This window comes from Sylvia atricapilla, chromosome 5 (assembly GCF_009819655.1).
Source record: "Sylvia atricapilla isolate bSylAtr1 chromosome 5, bSylAtr1.pri, whole genome shotgun sequence".
Classification (NCBI taxonomy): domain Eukaryota; kingdom Metazoa; phylum Chordata; class Aves; order Passeriformes; family Sylviidae; genus Sylvia; species Sylvia atricapilla.
Genome location: NC_089144.1, coordinates 63147443 through 63171278, shown reverse-complemented (window position 1 = coordinate 63171278; position 23836 = coordinate 63147443). Strand labels below are relative to the sequence as shown.

The following is a 23836-nucleotide window of genomic DNA, read 5'->3' as shown; positions in this document are numbered from 1 at the left end:
ACTTTTACTTTATTCTATAGTTAAAAGAGTGCATCTTTGTACAGCTCTATCTTAATTAGAAATTCTGCTGCACAAGCACAACCTTTACCTACCAGTTAAATGCAAGTTTATGTTGCTATAGTGTCCAATAATGAAGAGTAACTACAGCTTTTAAGGATAGAAGTGTAGGACAAAAGATACAGTTGAATTAATTTAATCTCATCAAGTTATAGATTAAGTTACTGGTAATCTAGATCTTTCTGCCCATCACTTTTAGTCCTCACTTACAAGAAGTCTTAACTTTACAGCACTCACTGTCATAGTAAATCCTTTAGGGGTTAAACTGATTCATGCTTTTGTTACCCTCTTTTCTCCACACTACCATTTCTGCTAAGACACAAGGACACTACCAAACTGGCTCTGTGTGTTTGAAAATGTGTAGCAGAAGCTTTTGACCTTTAGATGACCTAACTAAGTCAAGCCTGGCAGGGTCTAAAGCCCTTAAGACAGTCCACTATGCACATAAGAGAGACTCGTACATTAAACACCAAAAAAAAAAAAGGTGGAAAGGCCCCAAGAGCATGGAAGCAGAAAAGACTTGTCACTTCTGCTTCCAAATATGATAAAATTCGTGTATGTTTTTACAATTTACTAGAGCTTTTATCTCCTTCCCCAGCTCATACTCTGCATTCTGTTGGTAGTATTTTTTACTTCAAGAAGTACAAGAATGCAGTGTTACATATATGATAGCATGGCTTTAAGCTAGGACTGAAACACTGAGACTTTCCCTTCCATAGAAGTTATTTTCTAGTTCATATAGACATTAAAATACACCAGCCAAAAGAAGCTGCAGTGAAGTTACCTCATACAGATTTTCTACTTTGCTGGTAGCTAGGAGCTCAAAACGACAATATTTTAGTGCAATATAAGATCATATACAGAAAGATATCAGGAAATGGAATTATTTCAGATTTTATGGTTTTTATGAAAAGATGCTTTGAAGAAGAGCAGGTACTTGACACTCTTAAGAGGCTTTCTTTCTAGCCTACAACTAGGTGGTGTTTCTGGTAGTCATTAAAAACTAGCAGCAGACTCTGACTTATTAGTCTGGCTCAGATCAAACCTGTACATGCTAAAGTCACTTAACATTAGTCTGGATGCTGCTTGAACCCCTAGAGTTGAAAAGCACTGGTAAATTGAGAGTCTAATTTGTCATAAGAAGTGTTTCTGAAATTTAACTTCAACATACTTAAACATTCAGCAAAAGGTATCTTGACTTACATTCAGAGAATTGACTGAAGGTAGAGGCAAAACATCTAGAATTTGTTCTAGGACCTGTTAAACCATTGCAAATGACCACTTTGGAATTTGGCTAGTCAGAATGCCAGTATACCAGGGACTTCTGTTAAAGCTGGATTTTTTTTTGAGACTGAAGGTCTACTTACACGCCACACTAACCACTTCAACCATGTCATTTACTAGAGAAACTTCACTCTATGAGACAGGACTTCAATTCCTCTTTAGGTTTGTTAGTTATGGAGTACTAAATGAGGTAGAATGGTCATACCTAAGCTGTTAGCAGTGATTGCCATGCAATTAAAATCTACTTTCTACTCAGAGCAGTATTCACAGCAGGTATTAATTAAATGACACACTGGATGACAGAATAAGCCAAACTGTTTTGCTTTCCCATACCAGACCACAAATTCAGCTCAGTGCAACCTGTGGGCCAGCAAACTCGGTTAAATATTTAAACAGAACAGCAAACAGGTCTGCACATCTGCTACCTGACTGTCTTAGGCTCAGCTTCTTCAGTAATGTACCTTAAGGTACATTAAGTTAAACAAGCATATTTTAATATCTCAAAACAGTATTTTGGAAAGACCTCAGAGCTCTAACAGTTTCAGCTCAGAGGGCAGCATCAGTTGCACGGTACTTTTGTCTGCCATGCCTACATCCCTGCACAAAAGCATTTATAGATTCTCTCAGAGTCAAACAGACCCAGCTAGAGAACTGCATTGCCTCTTTTCAGATAAGAATTTCTCTTCCCCTTACTTATCTGAAAAGTTTAACATAGTTTTAATTGTTCTTTTTATGCACCTCAAGTCAAAGATGTCTTTTTTTAAAAACTGGTTATGGAAACTCGTTGACAGCACACTGTTTTCTACTCATTCAATATAGTTCTGGTATTAGGATTTCTCAATAGCTACTAGGCAAAAATAAAGCCAACTGCTGCTTTCCTATGGTCTACGTAAATCCAAGTTTGAATACTTTAAAACGTGCTTTGTTTACTTAGTTCAGCAATCCCCCTTCAGTGATCTCACATTCCAGCATTTAGTTTAATTTTGCCAGTATTTTTGCAATTTTGCACACCTGCACACTACTAGGGAGATTCTGAAGGAGTTTGCAAGTTTCTCCAGGTGACTGGAGACTCTCTCCTCTTTACTCACTGCAGCAGTTTTCTCAACCACTTAGGCCAGCCATTTCTACCCCATGTAAAAATAAGAGGAAGCATCTCATCAGGAAGCATCTTACATTTAAGGTAGTCTGACACCAGAAATTCCAAGGCATCTCATAAGTGCTGGAGACTATTCCAGTACTTAGTTTCAGTTACTGGAAATAGATGGGTGCACACCTATTTGTGCTCAGTGAGTTTAGTGAGGCAACCAGTTTTTCCACTTGTACCACCACCACCAGTGGGCACAAGATTCTACTCAGTTTGAGTGTAAAGATGGACCAAGCTGTAACACCTTAATCCCATGTTGTTACCCAGTGCTGTGTGGTTACGTACTTTTTTAATCTCATATTCAACCTTCGGTTTGCGGTCCCGCCTCTAGGCACAAGAACACCCATTTTTCAGTCATGCCAAGTTCACTGACAAGATACAAGCTTAATCATTTGTCATGAGTAACATGGGATGTACTGGTCCCTGCTTTCCTTGCTGAAAGGCAGCAGTGGTGACCACACTGTGTACAGAGAACTGCTCAATTCCCCATATTTTCTTCCTGTAGTCTACCTTTAGATTAACATTTCTTTTAGTGACCTAAGGCAGACATAGCAGAGCTCAGTTATCTGTTTTGACAGTGATCAGCCTTGTTGCTACCCAAGCACAGGTGAGAAAGAAGGTAATGTGCCCAAAGGGTAGCAGTCTGTTCAGCTGTAGGCCATGCAATGGCTTTCATTTTACATTTCTAACACTATGCTATTGTTAGACTCCCAGGACAGCAATATGGTCTATGCATTCATCTGGAAATGCATATTTAAGCCCCTGTACAGTTGGTGTTGCTTGATCTAGACATTGGATCTCTCTTGAATCAGCAGCTATTTTAATCAAAAGCCTAAAAATTACTGAAGTGTTATTTGCATGCAGCCACAAAGTATTTGATCCCTGGATGAGTCATACCTGCTTTGTACAGCTAACAGTGGCCAGAGCCAATGGCTACAGATGAACCAAGTTAATTCTTCTGTCTTATGCAAAAAGCAGTTATTCGAGGTTCAAACAGCCATACTGTGATGATGTAAAAAGCAAAGCAAACCATCTTGCTATTCAAATATAAACTTTAGCTGCCAGAATTATTTCCCCAAAAGAAAGAAATGTGAGTCTAAATACCGGCCTACCAGATGCACCTTACACACCTCTACTAACAGGTGGCTTTACTCCAATACACTAATGTCAAAAGCTTATGACAGATAATACTACATAAGCCAACTCACTTCTTTGGGTTCCATATCAAACTTCTTTGGCCCCATCTGTTCCTTTGGCCCCATACTGGCAGCTGCCCAGGACTTCGGAGGGTTCTGTAACTGCGGTGATGACACTTGCTGCTGCCTGTCAGCTTTTTCCCAAGCCTCTCGAGTCTCCTGCTTCTTTTGTTCTGGCTCCTCCCTAACATGTGCAGCCCAAGCCTTCACAGGCTCCTGCTTCTTTTGCTCTGGCTCTTTCCTAACAGGCACTTCCCATGTTTTCATAGAGTCTGGCTTTGGTTCTGGTTGCTCCCTAGTTTGGGTTACCCAAGGTTTTGGAGAGTCCTGCTTTTCTTCTGGTTCTTCCTTAGCTTTGGTCACCCAAGGTTTTGAGGACTCCTGCTTTTTCTGTTCCTGCTCTTCCCTAACTTTTGCTACCCATGGCTTAGGCGATTCCTGTTTCTTCTGGTCCTGCTCTTCCCTGACCTTTGCTACCCAGGGTTTGGGAGACTCCTGCTCCTCTCGGACACGTGCTACCCATGCCTTTGGCGCTTCAAGCTTCTTCTGCTGCTCCTCCTCCACACGGGTCTCCCAGGGCTTTGCAGACTCACACTTCTGTTCCTCGTCTTTAACACGAGCTTCCCAAGGCTTTGGAGAGTCTGATCTTTTTTGTTCTTGCTGTCTAACACGAGCTTCCCAAGGCTTTAGAGTCTCTTGTTTCTGCTTCTGTTCCTGCTCTTTAATATCAACAAGCATCTCCCAGGACTTTGGAGGTTCTTGTTTTCTAGCACACTCGGCTTCCCAAGATCTGGGCTCTTCTGGCTTCTTCTTGACAGAGTATTCTGCTTCAGGCAAATAACGCCTGTTGAGAAACTATATAGACCAAAGAAACTTAATGGCTCCCAAGAACACATTTTGCTACTGCAGTTCAGGTCAGTTAAATTAGGTCACCCAGCTACTGAAAACTGCTGACTAAAAGCAGAGCCTAGACAGTCTAAGCACTAGTCATAGAAACTATGTGGCCATGGCTTTATCCTACAACACTGCAGACTAGCTTTGCTTGGCATGCCACAGAGAAACAGGGAACAGTGCTGAACAGCACAAGTAAAACCCAGCAGAGTGAATCTACTGCCCTTATCCTCAGTGCTACCCCATGTTCCTAGGCAGTGACAATATCAAGTTCAATTGTGATTTTTATCTAATTCTCCTTCTAAGCCCCTAAAAAGCTCTGGTACTATAATAGCAGACATTCTGCAAAGGAGCCCAAAACATTAGACTCAGTAACCAAGTATAACCTTCATTCTTAGTGGAGCTTTAATACTAAAATATCACCAGACTCTTGTATAGTACCACTGGACTTCAACTGCAGGCTGTGTTTAGAGTCAGTGAATTAGTTCAGTGATGATGTCCTAAGTTTCTCTAAGTTACTACTTGGTCATGAACGGGAAGTAAATACATGAAGTGAATAATGTACAAGGCTTGCTGGCTGAGATCCTTTTTCTGGCTAGACAGCAGATGAGAGTCAGGTAACCAGTAAGTTACAAAAACTTGTTTTAGAGTACACCCTCTAGTGGGATAGCTGGGAAACAGGGATTCAAGCATTTTAAGAAACAGGATTTCCCCTTGGAAAAAGACACCCTTCCCCAGCTTTTGAACTAGATGTAATGATTTCTATGCTACTGACAATCACAGCTTGAGTTCAGGAGTCTGAAGAGCTGCTGAAACAGGTCCACACACCCCTGTACGCAAGTCCCTCTTGGGTTTCCTACTTTCTTGACAAATCAGAGTAAGACCAACATAATTTTCAATGCCACGAATGTCAAGCCTACTGCAACAAGCTTAGCTTTTACAGAAAGCTTTAGCAGATGTGTATTTTCGCTATTCCACAGCACACAAAAGATCAGTGTTTCCACTCTAAAGGCTGATGCTTTGTTTTATTCAGGAAAGTGCTAGAGCATTAAAGTACTATACTGCTTCATGCAATCCTGCTCAATTTATTCCAAAATAAAACCCCAGATGCCATAACTCTGGGGTTAAAAATAGAAATACAACCAAATCTTTAACACTTCCTACATCAAGCAACACCTAGACTGCTGTTCAGACTCCCTTTTTAAATTTAAAAAAGGGCTGCAGAAAAGCATTTATGTATCTGATAAATCACAATACTAAAGGCAAGCAATTAACAGTAGAGTACCTTACCTCCTGTGGCTGTATTTCAGATTTCATAAGCTCCATAATGGATTCTAGAGAAAGGATGTTAATTGTTTTCAACTGATCAAATACATAAAGGCAGATCAAATAGTAGCAACTCTTTAAATCTATTTAAATAGTAGTACCAATTTCCTAAAACAGATATTCTACAGCTCAGCTTGCCATTCAACATGCTGTTTGTTGGTGAGTTTTTATTTTCCAAGTTTTACAGCTGCAGAAGTTTAAACAAGAAACATTTTATAGTTTTCATAATCTTGTTACCGTATTATGTAACATTCCCTACACACCAGACAGTTCCCGCATCTTCAACTCACTCAGAAGGCAAAAATCATTCTATTACTATGACTTAATGTTTTTCCTACATTATAAGCTAAAATAGGGCTGCAAGCCCTGCAGGCTCCATTTCAGTTACTACATTGCAAGTAAGCTACAGCAAAGCATTAGATTTAGCACCAAGCTATGGAAAGTCAGCTCAGTTCAAGACTTTCCCAACACCAATATAAAAATTGAACTCTGTAATATTTCACCTGGTTCTTTGGCAGACTCTCCTTTTGACAGATGTCTTGTTTTCTCAGGTTTTCTAGTTACTTCTTCCAATTCTTTTACTGGCACAGTGGTACGAGGAGTTGGAATACTTTCAAAGTAGCCAGAGTCTAGAAGTTTGGATAACAGGTCCTTCATGTGCTTATCTAAAGAGTAAAAACCCATAAAGTTAAAACAGCAAACTCTGAAATTAAGGGGTATTCAGATTACAGATTAAGACTTGTTAATTCCTCCCTTTATATGAGCTGCGGTTTCTCCAAGATCACACATCTTACCAACCTTGGCAATGAAGCGTTTTAGTAAAGGAAATTACTAAACTGATTAATATAATGCAGTTGAAAACATTTTGGCAATCCCAGGGCAAGACTGCAGCTTGTGTTTAAATGCCCATGAGGTAAACACAGAGCCACCTGGTCTCCCACATGCATAGAAAGGGCCTTGTTTACCATGTATAAGCTACCCAGCATTGATAGTAAAATCATGTGAGACTGCAACAGAGGTAAAGCTAAACAGTCACAATGGAAATGGAACTACTCTACAAGACGCTCTTAATGGTAACAGCATGGTGTCTCAGAAAGAAAAGTTAAGAACTGTAGAAACAAGCAGGGGAATTGCAAAGGACTGTTCCCATCTGAACTTACTCCTCTGAAGTTGCAAAAGATTCAGAGCTGGCATGGTTGAACAAAAGCTTAACTGTGTACTCTGAGAAGCACTGTCCAGTTTGCTTCTCTGTGCAAACAAGAGACAGCAGCTTAGAGTAGAGAGTAAGACCTCAGAAGTAACAGTGATTCTAGAAATTGTTTCAGAGCAGCTGGAAACAGGGCAGCCTTGAGAACAGGAAGAACATTCAGTGAAACATCACTCCTACCAGTGATAACCACACAAACAAGAATTGTAGCTAGGATTTAATATGGCTATAAAAAAACCCTGTCTTCCAAGGCAATGAATGCCAATAAAACAACCTAACAGCTTTATCTGAAGTCTAGCTTGCACACAAAGGAATCCAAGACTGACACTAAAGGGATAGAGATACTGATAAACAATCTATTCATGTCAACAGATATAGGGCTAAGGTTACCAGCCTGTAGCAATCCAAGCTTGCAGTTTGTCCAGAACTACATGGAAAGATTGAACACCTAATTGTCAGTTCAGTTACCTGTATGTGGAAGTTAAACAGGGCACACTAATGCTCTGTTCTAAGAGTTTCAGCACTGTTATCACTAACATATGAAAGATTCCTGCCACAGCTGCTACAAGACTGGCATAAACACAGCAAGCAAGGGCTGCTTGCAATAGGAAAGACACTACAATTTAATTAAGGACAGTTTCCTCACAAGCAAGTTGTAAATAGGAGCACAATGTGTATGTTGGCTTACAACCAGGGATTTTGGAACTGTGCCACAAATGTAAGAAGATCTGTAGAGTCCCACAGATTTTGGTATGCTTGAGAAGTAAGGACACTTGCACTACATCAAAGAAAGACTGCACTGTCCATGATGAGAGATCCCAGCAGTTCCATTAATGACTACCTTTCCCTAGTGTGGTGCCCTGCACTGTAGGGAGACAACAGTTATGAGTCTAGAATTCCTATAAAGAAAGAAGACTCTTCAATGCTGTGGAACCTTCAGTCCAGGACCAGAGAAGCTTCGTAATGCATCAGTGTACCCAACTAAGCATTTCATGGCTGGGAACTGTTCCAAGTTTAACCCATTTGCACATAACTGTACAAAAAGCTTCCCACTGTTCTGTAAGGTATTTATGCATCAGGTTTTGAATTGCTACCATCATTATTCCTCAAAAATATACTAGTACACTGAAGAGTAAATCTTGACTGGAGAATAAAAGCATACGGCATTATGATTGACCTGTACTTAATTGAACTAGGAACAGCCATTCATCCTTGGAAAACCAAAACACACACATCACTTGCAAGTGTTTAATTTGGTAGCCTTCCACAAGTATTCACTGGTTTTAAGACATTTAACAAGCACACAAATTTTAGATCTTTAAGGTATTTCTCTAGGTGAGACACTCACATGTTGTTCCAACCACAGGTTTCTCACTTCCTTCTAGAAGGTCCCAGAAGTAGAGAGATGATTGTTCCATCTGATCTTCAACACTAAAACAAATGACAGTATTACCAGGTAGAATCATAGCCAAGATGAAGTGCCACACTATTCCGATACTTCTCATTTTATGACATTCACTAATGTCCAGCCTTCCAAACCAAAGCTGCATATACAAAGTGAATAGTGAGCCCCGAAATGACTGGAAGCAATTCATCTGTCTGTCTGCACAGGATTTAACCTAGCAAACCCTTTCTTGTTGGCCAATATAGAGATCCTAAGTGCTGTCCCACAAGACCACATGGCTGAATTTCATTCCAAACCAGGACTCCCAAACAGGGCAACAATTGCTGTTTAATCAGCTGGTCACATTCACTAGATGAATTTGTACTGGTACAACCAACAATAGCTGCCATTCTCACTAACCAGCAGCTCCTGGGAAACTGTGCTACAGGTCCAAGATCCACCTTCCCCAGAAGATGGAATTTGCAGTCTGCTGCAATGAAACACAGTATCCCAAAGGAAAGGATTATGCTTCATGTAGAAGTAATACAAGAAGAGTAAACTAGAAACAAAGTGACTTCATTGGGATGAGACACTCATATGGTGTAGCTTTTTATGAGCAGCTGTTCTTTGGAAGTAGTTAACTGAAGAGCAAAGACTAGGCAAGCCTAGCGTATGGAAAGCGACTAGATTTTGAGGCATTTAAAGAATCAGTCCATATTCAAACATGACTTATCCATGAAGTGTCTCACCTTATCACCTACTTATAACTACTAATTCCTTATTCAAATGCAATTCTTGCTGCACTACCTACCCTACCAGACAGGCTGTCACACTAAGCATGAGCCATCACAGCACCAGAGCAGTGCCACATGAGCACTGATACTGGTATTACCTCTGTTGACAACTGGTGACATGCATTACATTTAGTGCAGAGGTATCAAAAACTTCAGGCAATGCTTTAAAACCACTTTGAAGCTAACAGCAAGAGCACCTCAGGAACTCCATCTTACATTCCTCGGGAATAAAGAAGCACATCTGAATCATCGATGTAAATGGAATACAGAAAGTTCAGATTTTATTGCACTTTCACTTCATGAACAGTGAAACCTCAGAAGCAGCACATCACTAGCCTCCCTGCTACAGGGAGACATAAAATAGCAAAGTCTGTCTGTAACCTGCACCTGAGGCTGTAATTACCACAGCTTCTCTCTAAAATGCTCCTAGTGAGGTAAATCTGTTACATTCTTCATCTCAGTCTACAGCAAGTGTACTGAAGAGAATTTTAATTAATGTTCCAAAACATGGTATTTAAAGACATGGCAGCATCAAATAGAGGACATTTACCACAACAAATGAAGCATACTAATTAGACAAAAACCACTGAACTTACCTCAAGTTCTCATTTCTTTCTGGACACGTCAGTTTTGCAAATCTTATGAGGTAGTCTAGTTCTTTAGAAGGCAAGTATATTGCACCATTCACACCACCTTTGAAATCTTTCTGAACATGCTCTTGAGTGAAGTTCTGCAGCACATACTGGACTTGAAGTATTGTACGTAGCTTTTTCTTCTCTGCTTCAAGCTTCAAAAGACTCTCTCTCCGCTGAGCCTTCTTCTGTGCTTTCAGCAACTATTTTAAGGCAAAATTCAACAATTAAACACAATTTAGTGTGTTTAATCTTGTATAGTAACAAGATTCTAGGAGGAAGCAATGAGGTGTATTGATTATCCTACAATGAGGAAACCAACTATTAATTTTGTTTAAATAACAGAAGCTCCTAACTCTTCAGCTATCCAGAATCTTATAAGCTCCTCCTTTGGAAGAGCTCCCCATTTATCTACTAATTGTCTACACATCTAACTTTCAGTCAAACTGGATACTGGTAGCTTTACTTGTGATAAACCTCTGTGATTTCTAGACCCTGATGATGCCTGCTAGCTGTTTTATCGTAGCAGCTTTTAAAGAAATTGATAGGATTGAAACCAATGCACCAATCCAGGCCTAGCTGACCTTTAACATTTACCACAGAGATAGAGAGGCAGAAATTGTCTCAAGTTTCTCCTGGTAAGACAACTGCTCTTCACTTTTGAATAGTCCAGCTTAAAGCATACAGCAGAATCCTATCATTATTTCTGTTGGCAGAAGACTGAAACACTCATTAAATAAGCAACATGAGCTTCAGAGCACAGACAGAATATGCATTCAAGTTTCTCATCATGCACTAATAGAACTCCCCAGCAGAAGCTATCCAAGTAACTGCAGACTTTAAAACACCTCAATATGTGTCAAGACCTACAAAAATTTTGTTCCCTACACACACTGCAAAAAGATGCAAGGGTGCTGTTGCCAGAATGGCCCCTAGTGTTCCAGTAATGGCTATTGGCTGTAGAATCCATACCAGCAGATGCAGAACCAAATTAAAAACAAGGTGGGTTAACCTTTAAATACAGCATAAGTTCAAGAACAAGCATGAAGTGGTAGAATGCTGGATTACTAAAAAGCACTTGCACTGGGTCACTGGGTACCAGTCATTCAGCATTCTGTAGGAGGCAGAGAAATAATGCCAGAGCAGTGACTAATCATGTTTAGCTTCCCTGCCATTACCTTGGATCAAATCTTCCATAAGTGTAGAATTTGCTCGAGCCAGGAGACCAGTTTCTCCAAAGACAAAATACTTGCTTGCATAAAAATAACATATGTAATGCTTTAAATCCTGAACAAAGACCTAAATAAAGTACTATATCTCTGACTTGCCACAATTAGGGACATCTATGGCAGATTAAGTGGCAAACTCCACTAGCTTCAGTTAAATTTTACTGAGGGATGTACTTCTCATTGAAGTCAAAATGATTTAACACCAGCATTTTCCCTCACCAGAGGCATTAAAAAGCTCAGTTTGGAAGGGATCTTGGGACATTGTCTATCCCAGCCTCCAGAAAGGCTACAGTAAATCAAGATCAGGTTGCTTGGAGCTTTGTGCAGCCAGGTGTTGAAGAAATCCAAAGACAGATTTTACCACTTCCCTAGGCAGCGTTCTTCTAATGTTTAATCACCCACTGAGTGACCATTTCCTCCTACCTCTTTGGAGTCTATTTCAAGTAATGATCATTACTTCTCCTGCCACATCTGTCATCAAAAATCCCAGCTCCACCCTTTCAGTATCTGCTGTCAGAAGGATAACAGTGCATCTCCTGGCAAGCCTTCACTTTACCAGCCCCAGCAAGCCCAGTTGCTCCAGGCTCTCTTCACAGGTCTCATTTTCCAGGCCCCAGCCATTCAGGGGCCCACCAAAAGAGTCACTGAATCTTCTCTAGCCTTTGGCTACCAAGTGATCCGAAAAGGACAACTGGTTAACAAGTACCAATCAGTTCTCCTTAATCTACTGCTCCTCAGTTTCTGCCTAGGCTTCACTGCTCCAGAGATACAAGACAGGAGCTTCCTAGTATGGGGTGTACTGGAATAGAAGCATAGCCATTAAAGAAGCAGCACAAATTTTGCAGCTACAATATAGAGAAGAGCAGTTATACTTACATCTTGGCTAAGTCCCGAAAAAGTCTTCTGAAGCTCCTTGGCAAATTCCAGGTTGTGCACTACTTCATCATATTTCTCTACTGCCTCCTGCAAAGGAATAGATAAACATGTATTTTTCATGCTTAAGACTACTGATTGCAACTCAAATGCCTTGTACTTGAAATTCTCCTTGTGAAGTAGTCATTTAGTGTGTACTTTTCTGAAACCGTAGCTTTTTTAAGATACTGTGTCTGTAGCTGGTACTTCAACTTGAGTTGCAAATATCATTCACCAATAACTGTCTGAGATGCAGTGCAAAGCCAGTTCACACCACCAGACAGGTATCCTACAAGTTTGCCTATATAGGTCCTGGCAATCAGAGGTAAATAGCTGTCTAAAATCAGATGGTCTGAAAGTCTGAAAGGAAAACAGGAGACGTTTAGCACAGATCTTCTACCCCCATGCTTAACCAAATGCCTTGACAGAAAATTTGTACCAGCTTTAGAAACATACAAGGCAAGTCATACTTCCAGAAAAAAAACCTTCCAATTTAGTGTCCACAAAAGAAGCCATGTTCCTGTCTTCACTAATGGCTTTAACCAGTATTTAACTGGCTAGTCTTCAAAAATACTAACTGCAATAGATTATTAACTGCATTTTGATATAACCCATTTTTAATGGGCCAGTAAATTTCTCTAAGTTCCCTTGACTGCTCTGAAGACAGCAAAATGCTATAGTTGAAACATACTGCCCCTATCTTCACACCACAAGGAGCGAAGTAGCAAGTTTAATTCCAGTTGTTCACGTGTGCTTTACACTCAGTTAGTTTTTGCTCCTGACACAATATCACAGGTTTTTCTAGAACAAGCTTATTACTTTTATAAAGCTCTTTCACAGCAGTTAGTGTTTCACCAGCGCAGTGACAAAAGCTTAATCTACTGTCCCAAATAAGATTTGGGACATCTGCAAATTCCATATGTACTCCCCTAAGCCACAGGAAAACAAGTTATATGTTCATTGGTTCAGATTGATTGCTCAGTTACTTTTTTCACTTGTTTGTGGTATATGAGACACTACCAGGACTAAATGCTGCTCAACACAAAGTGCTCTCACGTGGTAGTTTAGGTAGTCTTCACACAATTTACCAAGCAGCTCTGAAGTACTATTTAGCAATTCACTTAGCACTGAGAGAAGGACTTTTAAGAATCCAGGGCCCACACATTTAAGACTCACAATTAACACCAACAATTTACTAGTCAGGTTACAGTAACTATGCTTTTAACAATGCAAATTGCAGAGTAAAACTCCCCACCTGAAAGCATCAAGAACAGCTACCGTGGCTTTTATGACAGGCTGTACCTCAGCCCACAGGAAAGCAATAGCTTTCTTCTGTCACACCTGTTATTAGCATTCATTAACAGCATGCTGGAAGAACAGCACCGAGGAAAATCTGCTCAGCTTGCAAAACAGCACAATAAGAGCATTTAACTTGCTGGAAGCTCCCCATTTTTGAAACAAATGTTTCCTGATGTAAGGCTAGCACACACATTAGGTATGGCAAGCATGCACCATAAGTAATTACACCTTAATCCAAATTGCTTGCAAAACAAGTTCATCACCAGACATACACTTCTTCCTCTGTGTGAGAAAATTAAAACTATAGATGACATCATTCATCACTAGAGCACCACTGTATTATAAGCAGTTGGTTTCTTTAGGTGTTCAGATCTATTAAGCTCTATTTCAGCTTCAGTTTGTATATATACCACAAATATGCATCTGAAAGTTACAAATGCACTATTTCTGTATCTTAACCACTGAAGCAGGGGACTTCACAAGAATATTAATTAAATATTAAGTGTATATGTGCTTCTACAGTAGTCACCTGAACAGTCTAACTACCAGTTGTCAGACTGAATCTACTTATTTTAGTAGTCTAAGAAACTCCAGAAACTGGGATGAAGGTACTAAAATTTAAGAAGTGAAGCCCAGCTAGGAATACTAAAACCCAGTAACCAAGTTAATGCCATTTTCCAAACAATGTCAGCTAACAGCTTTTCACAGTCCAGGGCATATACCAAAGTAGTCAATATATTGAAAAGACCATTCCAATTTACAGAACATTGTTCAATAGTCTCATGTTCACAGCAGCAAACAGATTGTGAAGAACACGTATGATCTAAATACAAAAGTTTCTTGTCCACCTGATTAAAGACTGAGTTGAGAGGTATTGAAAGGTCATCAATCTACTCCAAACCATCAGATTTAATTAATTTACTTTTGCACTTGAAATGGCAAGAGACCACTTCAGATCTTGTAATTAAGTACTAAATGGCAATTTACTCCAACAGGTTTACTCTACTTCTAAGAAGTTACCATTTTCCCCTTTTATCCCACTTATGTCTAACTCTTTTACAAATGATTCACAGTGAGAAAATAGAATTTGTGTTCTCAGACTGCTGTACTGTGATAAAGTTAGCAATCAAGGATATTTTTCCAGCTGGTTCATTAGCAGGATCAGCCATATCACTGAAGTATCAGTACCTCTCATCAGACAATTACTCTTTAGCATGTGCCCACTACATTTAAAAAATGTGACTCCTAGATTACTAGAGCAATAGAGACTTTGAATTATTTGACACTGCTACACAGCTCTACTAAAGCTTTCAGGCTTCAGATCTAGAAGCCATTCCAGACCAAGACAAAAAAAACAAACAGCCAGTACTGTCAGTTGTATTAACAGTTACTTATAACCAAGAGTACTGTGCAGACAACAGGCAATTTCAAGTAATAGCTGCTAATGAAGAAATCAGGAGGATGAATTAGCCACCTCAGAATTCTTGAGGCTTGGCTTCTAACCCTGCAATGCCATATAGATCAGCTGCACACAGATACCTCGTTAAGAAACAGAGGTGCAGGAGCACTGAAGCTGAAAGTCTACAGAGCAAAGATAAACAGGAATTTCCTATTACTTCAGGGAACACCATGAAGGTTAAAACAGGAGAGTGAGCTTGTGGGCTCAACAAATTATTGGTAATCAGGCTGAATGTTAATTTGGTTTTGTGAAAAATACCTTCACAAGCCTTTAGGCACTGCTTCTGTAAAAACACCCTCAGCTCCTTCAGTAACTCAGCCTTCCTGCCATATCAGAAGATTTTGAGCCTTCCACTCCTGAATAAAGCAAGCTTACCAACTGGTCTTGATTGAGGGCTTCTCCCTTCTTCAGACGATCTTTGTAGTCTTCCAGTTTGAGCTGCAGAAAATTCAAAGTAAACATTACACAGAAATCAATGTAAAAAAATAAATAAGGGATATAAGTGAAATCCTGTAACATAGAAGAGAAAACCTTCTACTACCTCCTGCTCCTGGAGAAAGGAACACAGTTTTGCTATACCTTTGATTTGGCAATTTCAGTCTGCAGGACTGCATACTTCCTTTCCCTACCACTGATCTTTCAGTTCTAACTTGCTACTTTTGTTTCATTTAAGAACTACTAATACAACGATCTTTAACTGGCTTCAAAAACATCCAGTGTCCTTGTTTAAGTTAGGCGTATTTAGCTTTCCCAAGTCAAGGCTGGAATTTAGTTATATTATCCTTGAATAATCCTTGTTATGTCTTTCAAAAATTTGGCTTTAGTTACATCAAAAATTTATAGCCCTGTTCCCTGAGAAAGTGGACAAGTGTATTCAGTGAAGAAATAATATTTATTTCCGATATACCAAAGCAGTCTCTAAATGCTGATGTAAACAATACAAAAGCAAACTATTTGGTATTGCAAACTTCTTTAAGGAAAGGTGACTTCACTGCCATCAGCTCAAATACTATTCCATTTGTTTGTCTAGAGCTTCAATGACACAGTACCTCCAGGAGCATAATACCAGGAATACTTTCTACTCATTTTAGTAAAGTCACACTTTTATTTATATGCTGAAGAGGTCATATTGCAAATTCACGTAAAAATCAAAGGTAGCATTGAAATTGACAAGAAGTCACTTTCTAGGACAGAATTAGAATACAACACAAAATTGTTTAATCCCACAAAGGAAACATGCTTGTCTGATGTTATCCAAAATTACAGCATGATGCATGACATGAGACAGCAGTAATACTGCATCTCCTGCAGGAGGGTCAAGTCCCCTAAGCACATGGCCTAATATACTCTATCCCCTTGCCCTAAGACATAACTAAAAGCTTCTCAGACATTTAGACTAGCACAACGTATTCACACAATTGCTTTACTTGTAGTCCAAATGCAGCACTGAAAGCAACAGCATCATTATTTATTTTACCCTGGAGAAAATAACATTTCTCTCAAATACCAAGCGCACAGCCTTCAGTCACTTGCCAATCAAATGAAAAGCCCTAGAGTGCAGAAGTCTGACTAGCCACAGCCACAACGTTTTAGGTGTATCATTATCTCAGTTATTATGCTTACTTAATACTGCTTGAAAAATGCCACCCAGCCTTAGAAAAGCACAGGTAAAAACAGGAGATCAAATTTTGCAGGATTTCTGCGTAGAAGTTTTATAGTCAGTTACATTTGCCTCTATTTAAAATACCTAAGTCAAATATTTACGCAAAGTAAAGGGCAATACATATTTAATATAATCAGACATTTCCACTGTCAGAGGAAACACTTGCTCTAACTACCAGTTTTACAAACAAGTGACATCTAAATTAATATCAGACACATAGAATCGGTGAAAGATTTCTGCAAGACTATAAACAACGTTTAAATCAGATCCAAGTTTGTTCTGAACTGATTTGCTCTAGAGAAGCATCTTCAGTTCTGATCAACAAATATTTGCTCTCTATATCCACACATAACCTTATTCCAGCTATTAAAAAATAACGGAAATAACATTAAATATCACTTAAAAGGCAATTCGCTTTCCCACGGGCAGCTTAAATAAGGTGCCACGGGCAAGAAAACCAAGTTACCTTCTTTTTCTCGATGTTCCTGATCTTGTGTTTGAGGCAGATGAGGCCGTTGTCGATGTAGGTCTCGTACGCCTGGGAAGGAGAGGCCGCCGTGCTCAGCGCCGACTGCAGGGGGCTGGCTGGAGCCGGGCTCTCCCCAGCCGGGGTCACCTGCTGCTTGGCCGCCTTCATCCTCTTCTCCTCCCCTTCCTCCGACCCGCCTGAAGGTGATGATGGACGATGGAAAGGGGCTTGGGAAAGCTGCACCATTGAAATGGATGGAGCTGCAAAGAAACTCCTTTATTTAGCTCTCTCACGTCCTGCTCCCCCCTTTTTCAAGTGACAGCTTTTCTTGTCACATCACACACTCGGAATATGTAGCCACGAAACTGAGCCTCGCGAAGGACCGAGCACAATTTACCGAGCACGATTTTTCCACGCTTCTCCCTCCCTTTCGAAATATCTGTAGCAAGAATTTCAAAGCAACGCAAACTTCATATTGTTCGAATATGAAGAATATCCTCGCCGTGGATGGAGCCTCCCCACCCATCCAGGCACCAAAAATCCTTTACATAGGCAGAATTAGACAGCACAGGGGACAATTCCAGAAACCCAATATAGTGACCATATAAAACTAGGCAGGTTTTCTGCACACATCGCCCACAGGGGAAAAAACTGCAAGCAAGCAATTGCAAATCACGCCGCCAGCCTGGCATCCGGGCTGCAGCCTGAATGAAAATGTAGAAGTGGCATGCCTGAAGGTATAGCCCCTCTTCTTCTCAACCCCGTTAAATCAGTTTTACCCTTTCATGACCTCCGCGGCAATCCAACCAAGAACCTAAAAACAACTTTAAAAAAAAATAATCCCACAAAAACATATACGCACACAAAAAACGCAACCAAAAACCCCACGCTGGATAAAGAAAACAGCCAGCTTAGTTACAACAGCGTCATTCTTCGTGAGGAACTGGTCCCTGCCTACACCCATCCAAAAGACGTGCCTGTGCCACGGCAGAACACCGGCCTCCATGGGAGGGGCTGTAACCTTGAGAAGAGAGTTTCTGCAAGAGATACCCGGCCACCTTCATCTCCAACTACTCACGGCCACCTGCTCCTGGCAAGCAATGACACCACAATTCTGCCTGCCCGCCGCCGGGGAGGCCGCACCACATCCCCGCGGCGGGCGAGCAGGGCACAGCCCGCCCTTCCCCTGGACAGCCTCCGCCGCCGGGGGAGCCGGGGCGAGCCCTCCACCTCCTGCCTCCTCGCCGTGGATGGGCACGGAGCCCCTCCCGGGGGGAGAAGGGCACGGCCGCCACGGCTCTCTGAGGGGAGCGGGGAAAAGAGGAGCAGCGGCTCCTTCCTGCAGGGGATTCACCTCCTCCTCCTCCCGGCGCCTGCGGGGCCCGCGGTCCGGCAGCCCCGCACCGCCCGGCTCGCTCCCGGCCGGCTCCCGCCTCCGCACTCACCTCGCTGCCCACACACGCTCAGGCCCGCCCCGCCGCCCGCCCCTCGCCTCATATAGCGGCGGGGCGGAGCGGCTGGGCGCCGGTCACCGCCCGCCTCCCAATGGCCGGCGCCGCCTCAGCTGCCCGCCCTGCGCCGGGCCGGCAGGGCGGGGCCGGGGCGGCTCCGTGAAGGTCGGGCCGTCCGTGCCGTGCCGTGCCGTGCCCCCGGGCAGCTGTGTGCGGGTGCTGCGGGCTCCCCGCGGAGTGAGATGTCAATGTCTCGGCTGGATCTGGTGCTCCTGCAGGCGATGCCCCTGGCGGGGAAGAGGGCGCCCGGGGACAATGGCCCTGCCACCCGCGTGGTGAGGGAGGGACGTGAGGTGTGACCGCCGGCCATGTGCGCTCCGCCAAGGAGAGGCTCGGCGCATGGCCACGGCGAAGGCGCGGTGCGCCCCTATCGCAGCAGCCTGTCACGACAGTGCTCCCTGAGCGGCCCCACGACAAGGGCTCCGTCCTCCCGGGGCGACGGGATCCCCGCGGCCTCCTCCCCTTCACGGCACGCCGTTCGGCCGCAGCCTTCGGCTGGCGCAGCCGTGAGGCGGGAGCAGCGCTGGTCTGTGCCCGTAAACCAGCCGAAGGGTTACTCTGAGGGTTACTCCCGCAGACTTGCGGGACTGTGGGTCATCTTACGTAACCAAAAAATGTGAATGTCGTCTAATAATCACGGAATCAATTTGATTGGAAGCCAGCCCGTGACTGAACTGTACACTAGACCAAAGCCACGTCCAGTCCTCCCTTAAACACCTCTAGGGACGGTGACTCCGCCGCCTCCCTGCGCAGCCCATTCCAACCTCTAATCAGCCCTTCTGTGAAGGAATTATTCCTCGTGCCCAGCCTAAACCTTCCCTGGCACAGTTTAGGACTATCCTCTCATCCCGTGTTAGCAGGGAGAAGAACCCAGCTCCCCACCTGGCTTACAGCCTCCTTTCAGGTGGTTGTAGAGAGTGATAAGGTCCCACCCTGATCCTCTTCTCCAGGCTGAACACCCCCAGGTCCCTCAGACACTGTCCATGGGACAACCCAATGCCACCCAACCATGTAAACTCCTGATAACCAGTAAAGGCGCTTGAAGTGAATTGAATACACACAAAAAAGAAATGACAAACAAACTTCTGTTAACCCCTTCTGCAGTGCTGCAGAAGGTATCAAAGGCTGCAAGACTAGAGAAAAGAGACCTTCCAAAGATCAGAGGGCTAAGCTGGAAATCTGGTTTCTCTTTCTGGTTTTGTGGCCGTTACCACAAAGAATAAATAAACTATATGGCAAGTTCATAGCGATCCTGAAAGTTGTGAAAGTAATGAAAATAGAGGCCTTTTTGAAAGAAAGATAAGTGAGTTGGTAAGGAAGGATTCCAAAGACAGGTTTTACAGAACACAAGAAATATTTACGTGGTACATGGGTTGGATGAGAGAACTGGAGAAGAAGGGTTATACATAAGAAAGATTGCTTTTAAAAGTAAAACAAGTAAATGATTCATGATTCAAACAATAAGGAGAATTCACAGACTATCACAGAATCAGATTCAGGTTTATGCAACTACATGTGGCATCCACAATCTTGCCACTTCTCAGTCTGTCAAATTCTTTAATCACGTGCATCAAAAGTCTCCATTCTTTAAAGCTTGGCTCCTGGAATGAGGTCACTTCGTGAGGCAGTTTTCGTGACTGAAAAGAAAGACACAGCTTGTGTTTAGGATCAGCAGTGTGCTCTGAGAGTCCTTCAGTAGATTTCTGTGGGTTTTTTTCAAAGCTAACATGGATGAGTTAGATCCTTGAAAAGTAATTATAAAATGAATGATCAGTTAATGCATTTATTAATAAGTCATAATTAATGTTCATACACTTGGGACTGTTCTGTAAATCATAATTACTGCTGACAAACTGCTTTATAGTGGACTTTTACAATTATTTGCATAAAAGTGGAAAAATCATTGGGAAAATTCAAAAATACAAGCCAAATCAATATTTAAAATCAAAGGATATTTTAATTTCATTTTAAAAAAATAGAGGGTAGCTAATTGAGACTAATGCTATATACATTTATAGTACCTCTATATCTCTGTGGTCTCTGGAGCACTGTAAAGAGTGTGTTAGTGTGGTGAGGTCAAGCCCAGTGAAATTAGGAAATGCCAGGATTAAGCACAGCCTAAATTAATTAATTAATTAATTAATGCCATTTTGCAGCTCCATTGTGAGATCAATTTTAAGTAGATGATCATAGGTTATGATAGTCTAGCCATGCATCCATCACAGCCATGGAGTGTGATGTGCCTTTTACTCCAGGATCAGAAAGGGAATACACTCTAATGGCTGAAGAAAAGTGCTCAGTCCTTTTTGTCTTGTTTGACTGATTCTGCTTGTCCCATCCCACTGGGACTGCCCTAATTTTTCCCAGCCCCAGAAGTTTATCTCCTTCTCGTTTTTCTCAGACTTCAGTTTCCCCTCCTGAGCCCCAGGCTCGGTCTTTCCCCCCAGGTCTGCATGTTGTCCCAAGTCACAGGCTCCTTTGAGAAGGGGGATCTCCTCTGTGCACAATTCCAGCTCTATGCCCAGCCACTTCCAGTTTTCCACACCTGACTCTTTATCCAGCCCACTAAACCCTTTCCTTGTCCCAGTGGCATTCAATGTCACTGTGTCCCTCCAGCCGCAGTGGGCCAGCCCACAGCCAGCAGTGGTGAATGCTGAGTCCAAGTTCCCATTTCCATCCCCTGCCATCCCTTCTGTTACTGCATGGTAAACTCCAGAAGGTCGATGTGTAGAATAACATCTAAAGTTTGTTAACTTTAGGAGAGAAAGACAGACAGTGAAGGTGTTGCAAAGATTGTCCACTAATGGACTAGAGAAACCTGCTTCAGTCATGAAACATATTTCAGACAGGAAGGTTAAGGAATTCTGGATCCAACATGACGTGAATACATTGGGTCTCACAAAGGGGGCTGTTAGTCAGGATTACACCAAATTTATTGGGAGAACCTGGAGGAAATATATTGCTACAAGGCTGTTTTATGCTGCCAGGAGTTTTTTTCCCACATATAAACCTGTGGCTGCCTGTCTACTGTTGAGAACTCAGAGCCAAGGAGTCTGGAGAAAGACGGCTCCACTCAGTGTTCACCATTGCCTTACACAACCTGCTGCACCTCACAGTGATTTCTAACTTTGGGAATGCTTCTTAAACATACACTTCTCCCGTTACATTCCAGCTCCTTGTACTCTTTGTTTTCACCATAGAATCCTGATTTCATCTTCCTTGTATAGAAAATTTTCCTGCTTTTTTCCCTCAATGTTCAATCCTGCCCAGCAAACTGGTTCATGTTCCTGCTCTCTGCAGGCAACCAGTGCCAGGCACCCTTTCCAGTTCCCAGCCAGCTCCAGTTGCCTGGCTCACTTTTCACTTCACCAGAATTCTAAATTCTATTGATTCCTTTTCATTCCTCTCATTTTGCTTTTCTTTTTTTCACTCAATTTCTGTGTTTTCATCAGAAAAATTCTCCCATAATTTTCAAGGGAAAGAAGAAAGGGAGCAACAACATTAAACAGAAATAGTTGCTGTGCCTGGAAGCAGCCATTACAAGCTTAGCCAAATTTCACCTATGTAGCTCCAGGCCAAACAGCAAGTGTTTAATTAAAGTCCATGTTAACACCTATAAGATCTGCAAGGGAATGGAGTTGTGCTCCCTGGCAGAAGCTGAAATTCCTGTTTCCAGGCTGTGGGTTTCTGGAATTTCAGTAAAAATTCAGAAAGGATCCTGTGAACTGCTTGTTTTTTCGGTCCCACCTGGAATTACTGAATGATTGGGGTTGGATGGGACATCTAAAGATTACTTAATCCAAACTATAGTGTGTCTCAGCTCTATTTGAAGCACTCACTCAGAATGGAAGAGTTCATTTGGAACTGAAAAAATCTGAAAGCAAAAGCAAATTTTAAAAGTACTGGGCAAGCTTAGTAAAAAGAGGGCCCAGCTAAGCAGAAAGATGATGTGATCTGTGGAAGGAGCAGCACCTGCCTCTGTTAATGTCTCTTTCCTTGCTTAGGAGTTAATCAAACCTCAGCTGCAAAAGGGGAAATGTTGCAGAGCAGGCATTCATGTGGGATTTCTTTATTTTGTGTGCATGAGGAAAAAGTTAAAAAAAAAAAAAATCACTAATTTTCAGCTGTGAGATTAAAGTCACGTGCCTGCAAATGCTTTGAAATAGGGACCAGCCCATGAAAGTGGATTTGTTATTTGTGTCAGAAATGTTTCTTTTTGATGCACTGATACATGAACACATGTAGAGTGTTATTTTTCTCCACAACACCTCTCCTATCTCCTTTTTCTGTGCTTGCATGGATGTGGCCTTAGAACAAAGCTGAGCTGTACATGAAAACAGTTGAGTTCAAGATACGCTCTTAGGTTTTGCAGGATTTAGACAATTTACAGCAAATGAGCAAAATAACTGCAGAGAAAGATATTTTTATGGATGATGCAAATGAACATTGACCTTTCAGCTAAATTAGGCTATCTCTGCTACAAACTTCTGAAGAATTTTACATGGCTGTGTTCTTCAATTTCTAGATGAATTAGGATCTGGTTGTAGGTACAGAGCATTCATAGCTGCAACTAGCATAAACAAAGGGGGTAATATGGTCCTTTGTACAAATATCCTGGAGTCTGAGGAATTATGTCTTGAATTACATACTCAAAGTTAGTAGCATCTGTGACTTTTGCCTGTAGCAAAGGGGGATAATCCCACCTCCACCATTCACAGGAATGCTGATAAAGATTTGCCCGGGGTATTTGTTCATTTGAAACCAACAGCGTCTCCAAAACTGATCTTTATTATTTAGTTTTGCTAGTCTGTGGAGAAAATCTTTTCTTTTTCCTAGAAGGAAGGGAGAGTTCTGTGGTGGAAAGAGTTTGTTGAAAAGAGGAACTATAGAACTGTACATGCTCAGAGTTCTGCACAGGGATTAACCACATGATGCTGAGATACCGGGTGTGCTACCTTCATCTGCTCCTCTGGCAGAACCCAGAGAGTCCAGGGATTCTTTGCTTCCCAAGAAGCCCCTGTGAATTTCTTGGTGTCCTTGTCCTTACATTGCAGCCCTGAAGAGCCCTTGGATGCTGCAGGTCTCCATTAAAATATTACTCTCTTACATTGTATTTTCCTGCTGCAGCACTATGGTTTTTTGCTATGGTTTTCACTTCCGTTAAAGTAGGTTCCCAACTGTTTTCAAAAACCTTTCTCATATCCTTCTTTTTCAGATTTCTGGGTTCTTGTGTGATCGCATTTTCTTCTCCCAGAATTTGCTTTGCTTGTCCACTGACTCCACAGCAGGATCCTAATGGCTCACAGCTCAGGTCTCTGTGTCAGGGGATCTCCTGGCACCTCACAAACATGAATCTCAGACTCACTGTACCCTTACAGC

At 42.0% G+C, this 23836-nt stretch overlaps 1 protein-coding gene across 6 annotated transcripts in view; it reads right to left on the bottom strand.

Annotated features, from left to right (window-relative positions):
• The window catches only part of CAPRIN2 (caprin family member 2), a 32227-nt gene extending 14447 nt beyond the window's left edge, over window positions 1-17780 (bottom strand). For 3 of the 6 annotated variants that reach the window (XM_066319761.1, XM_066319762.1, XM_066319764.1), the window contains exons 1-9: window positions 16944-17780; window positions 15190-15252; window positions 12021-12107; window positions 9880-10118; window positions 8454-8536; window positions 6402-6563; window positions 5863-5906; window positions 3694-4536; window positions 2771-2812 (exon numbers count right to left, since the gene is read on the bottom strand). In XM_066319761.1, the coding sequence (XP_066175858.1) occupies window positions 2771-2812; window positions 3694-4536; window positions 5863-5906; window positions 6402-6563; window positions 8454-8536; window positions 9880-10118; window positions 12021-12107; window positions 15190-15252; window positions 16944-17192 (1812 nt within the window). In that variant the 5' untranslated portion in view covers window positions 17193-17780. The remainder of the gene's footprint in view (window positions 1-2770; window positions 2813-3693; window positions 4537-5862; window positions 5907-6401; window positions 6564-8453; window positions 8537-9879; window positions 10119-12020; window positions 12108-15189; window positions 15253-16943) is intronic. The other 3 variants (XM_066319763.1, XM_066319766.1, XM_066319765.1) reach the window with 3 other exon arrangements.
• Window positions 17781-23836: the final 6056 nt, after the last annotated feature.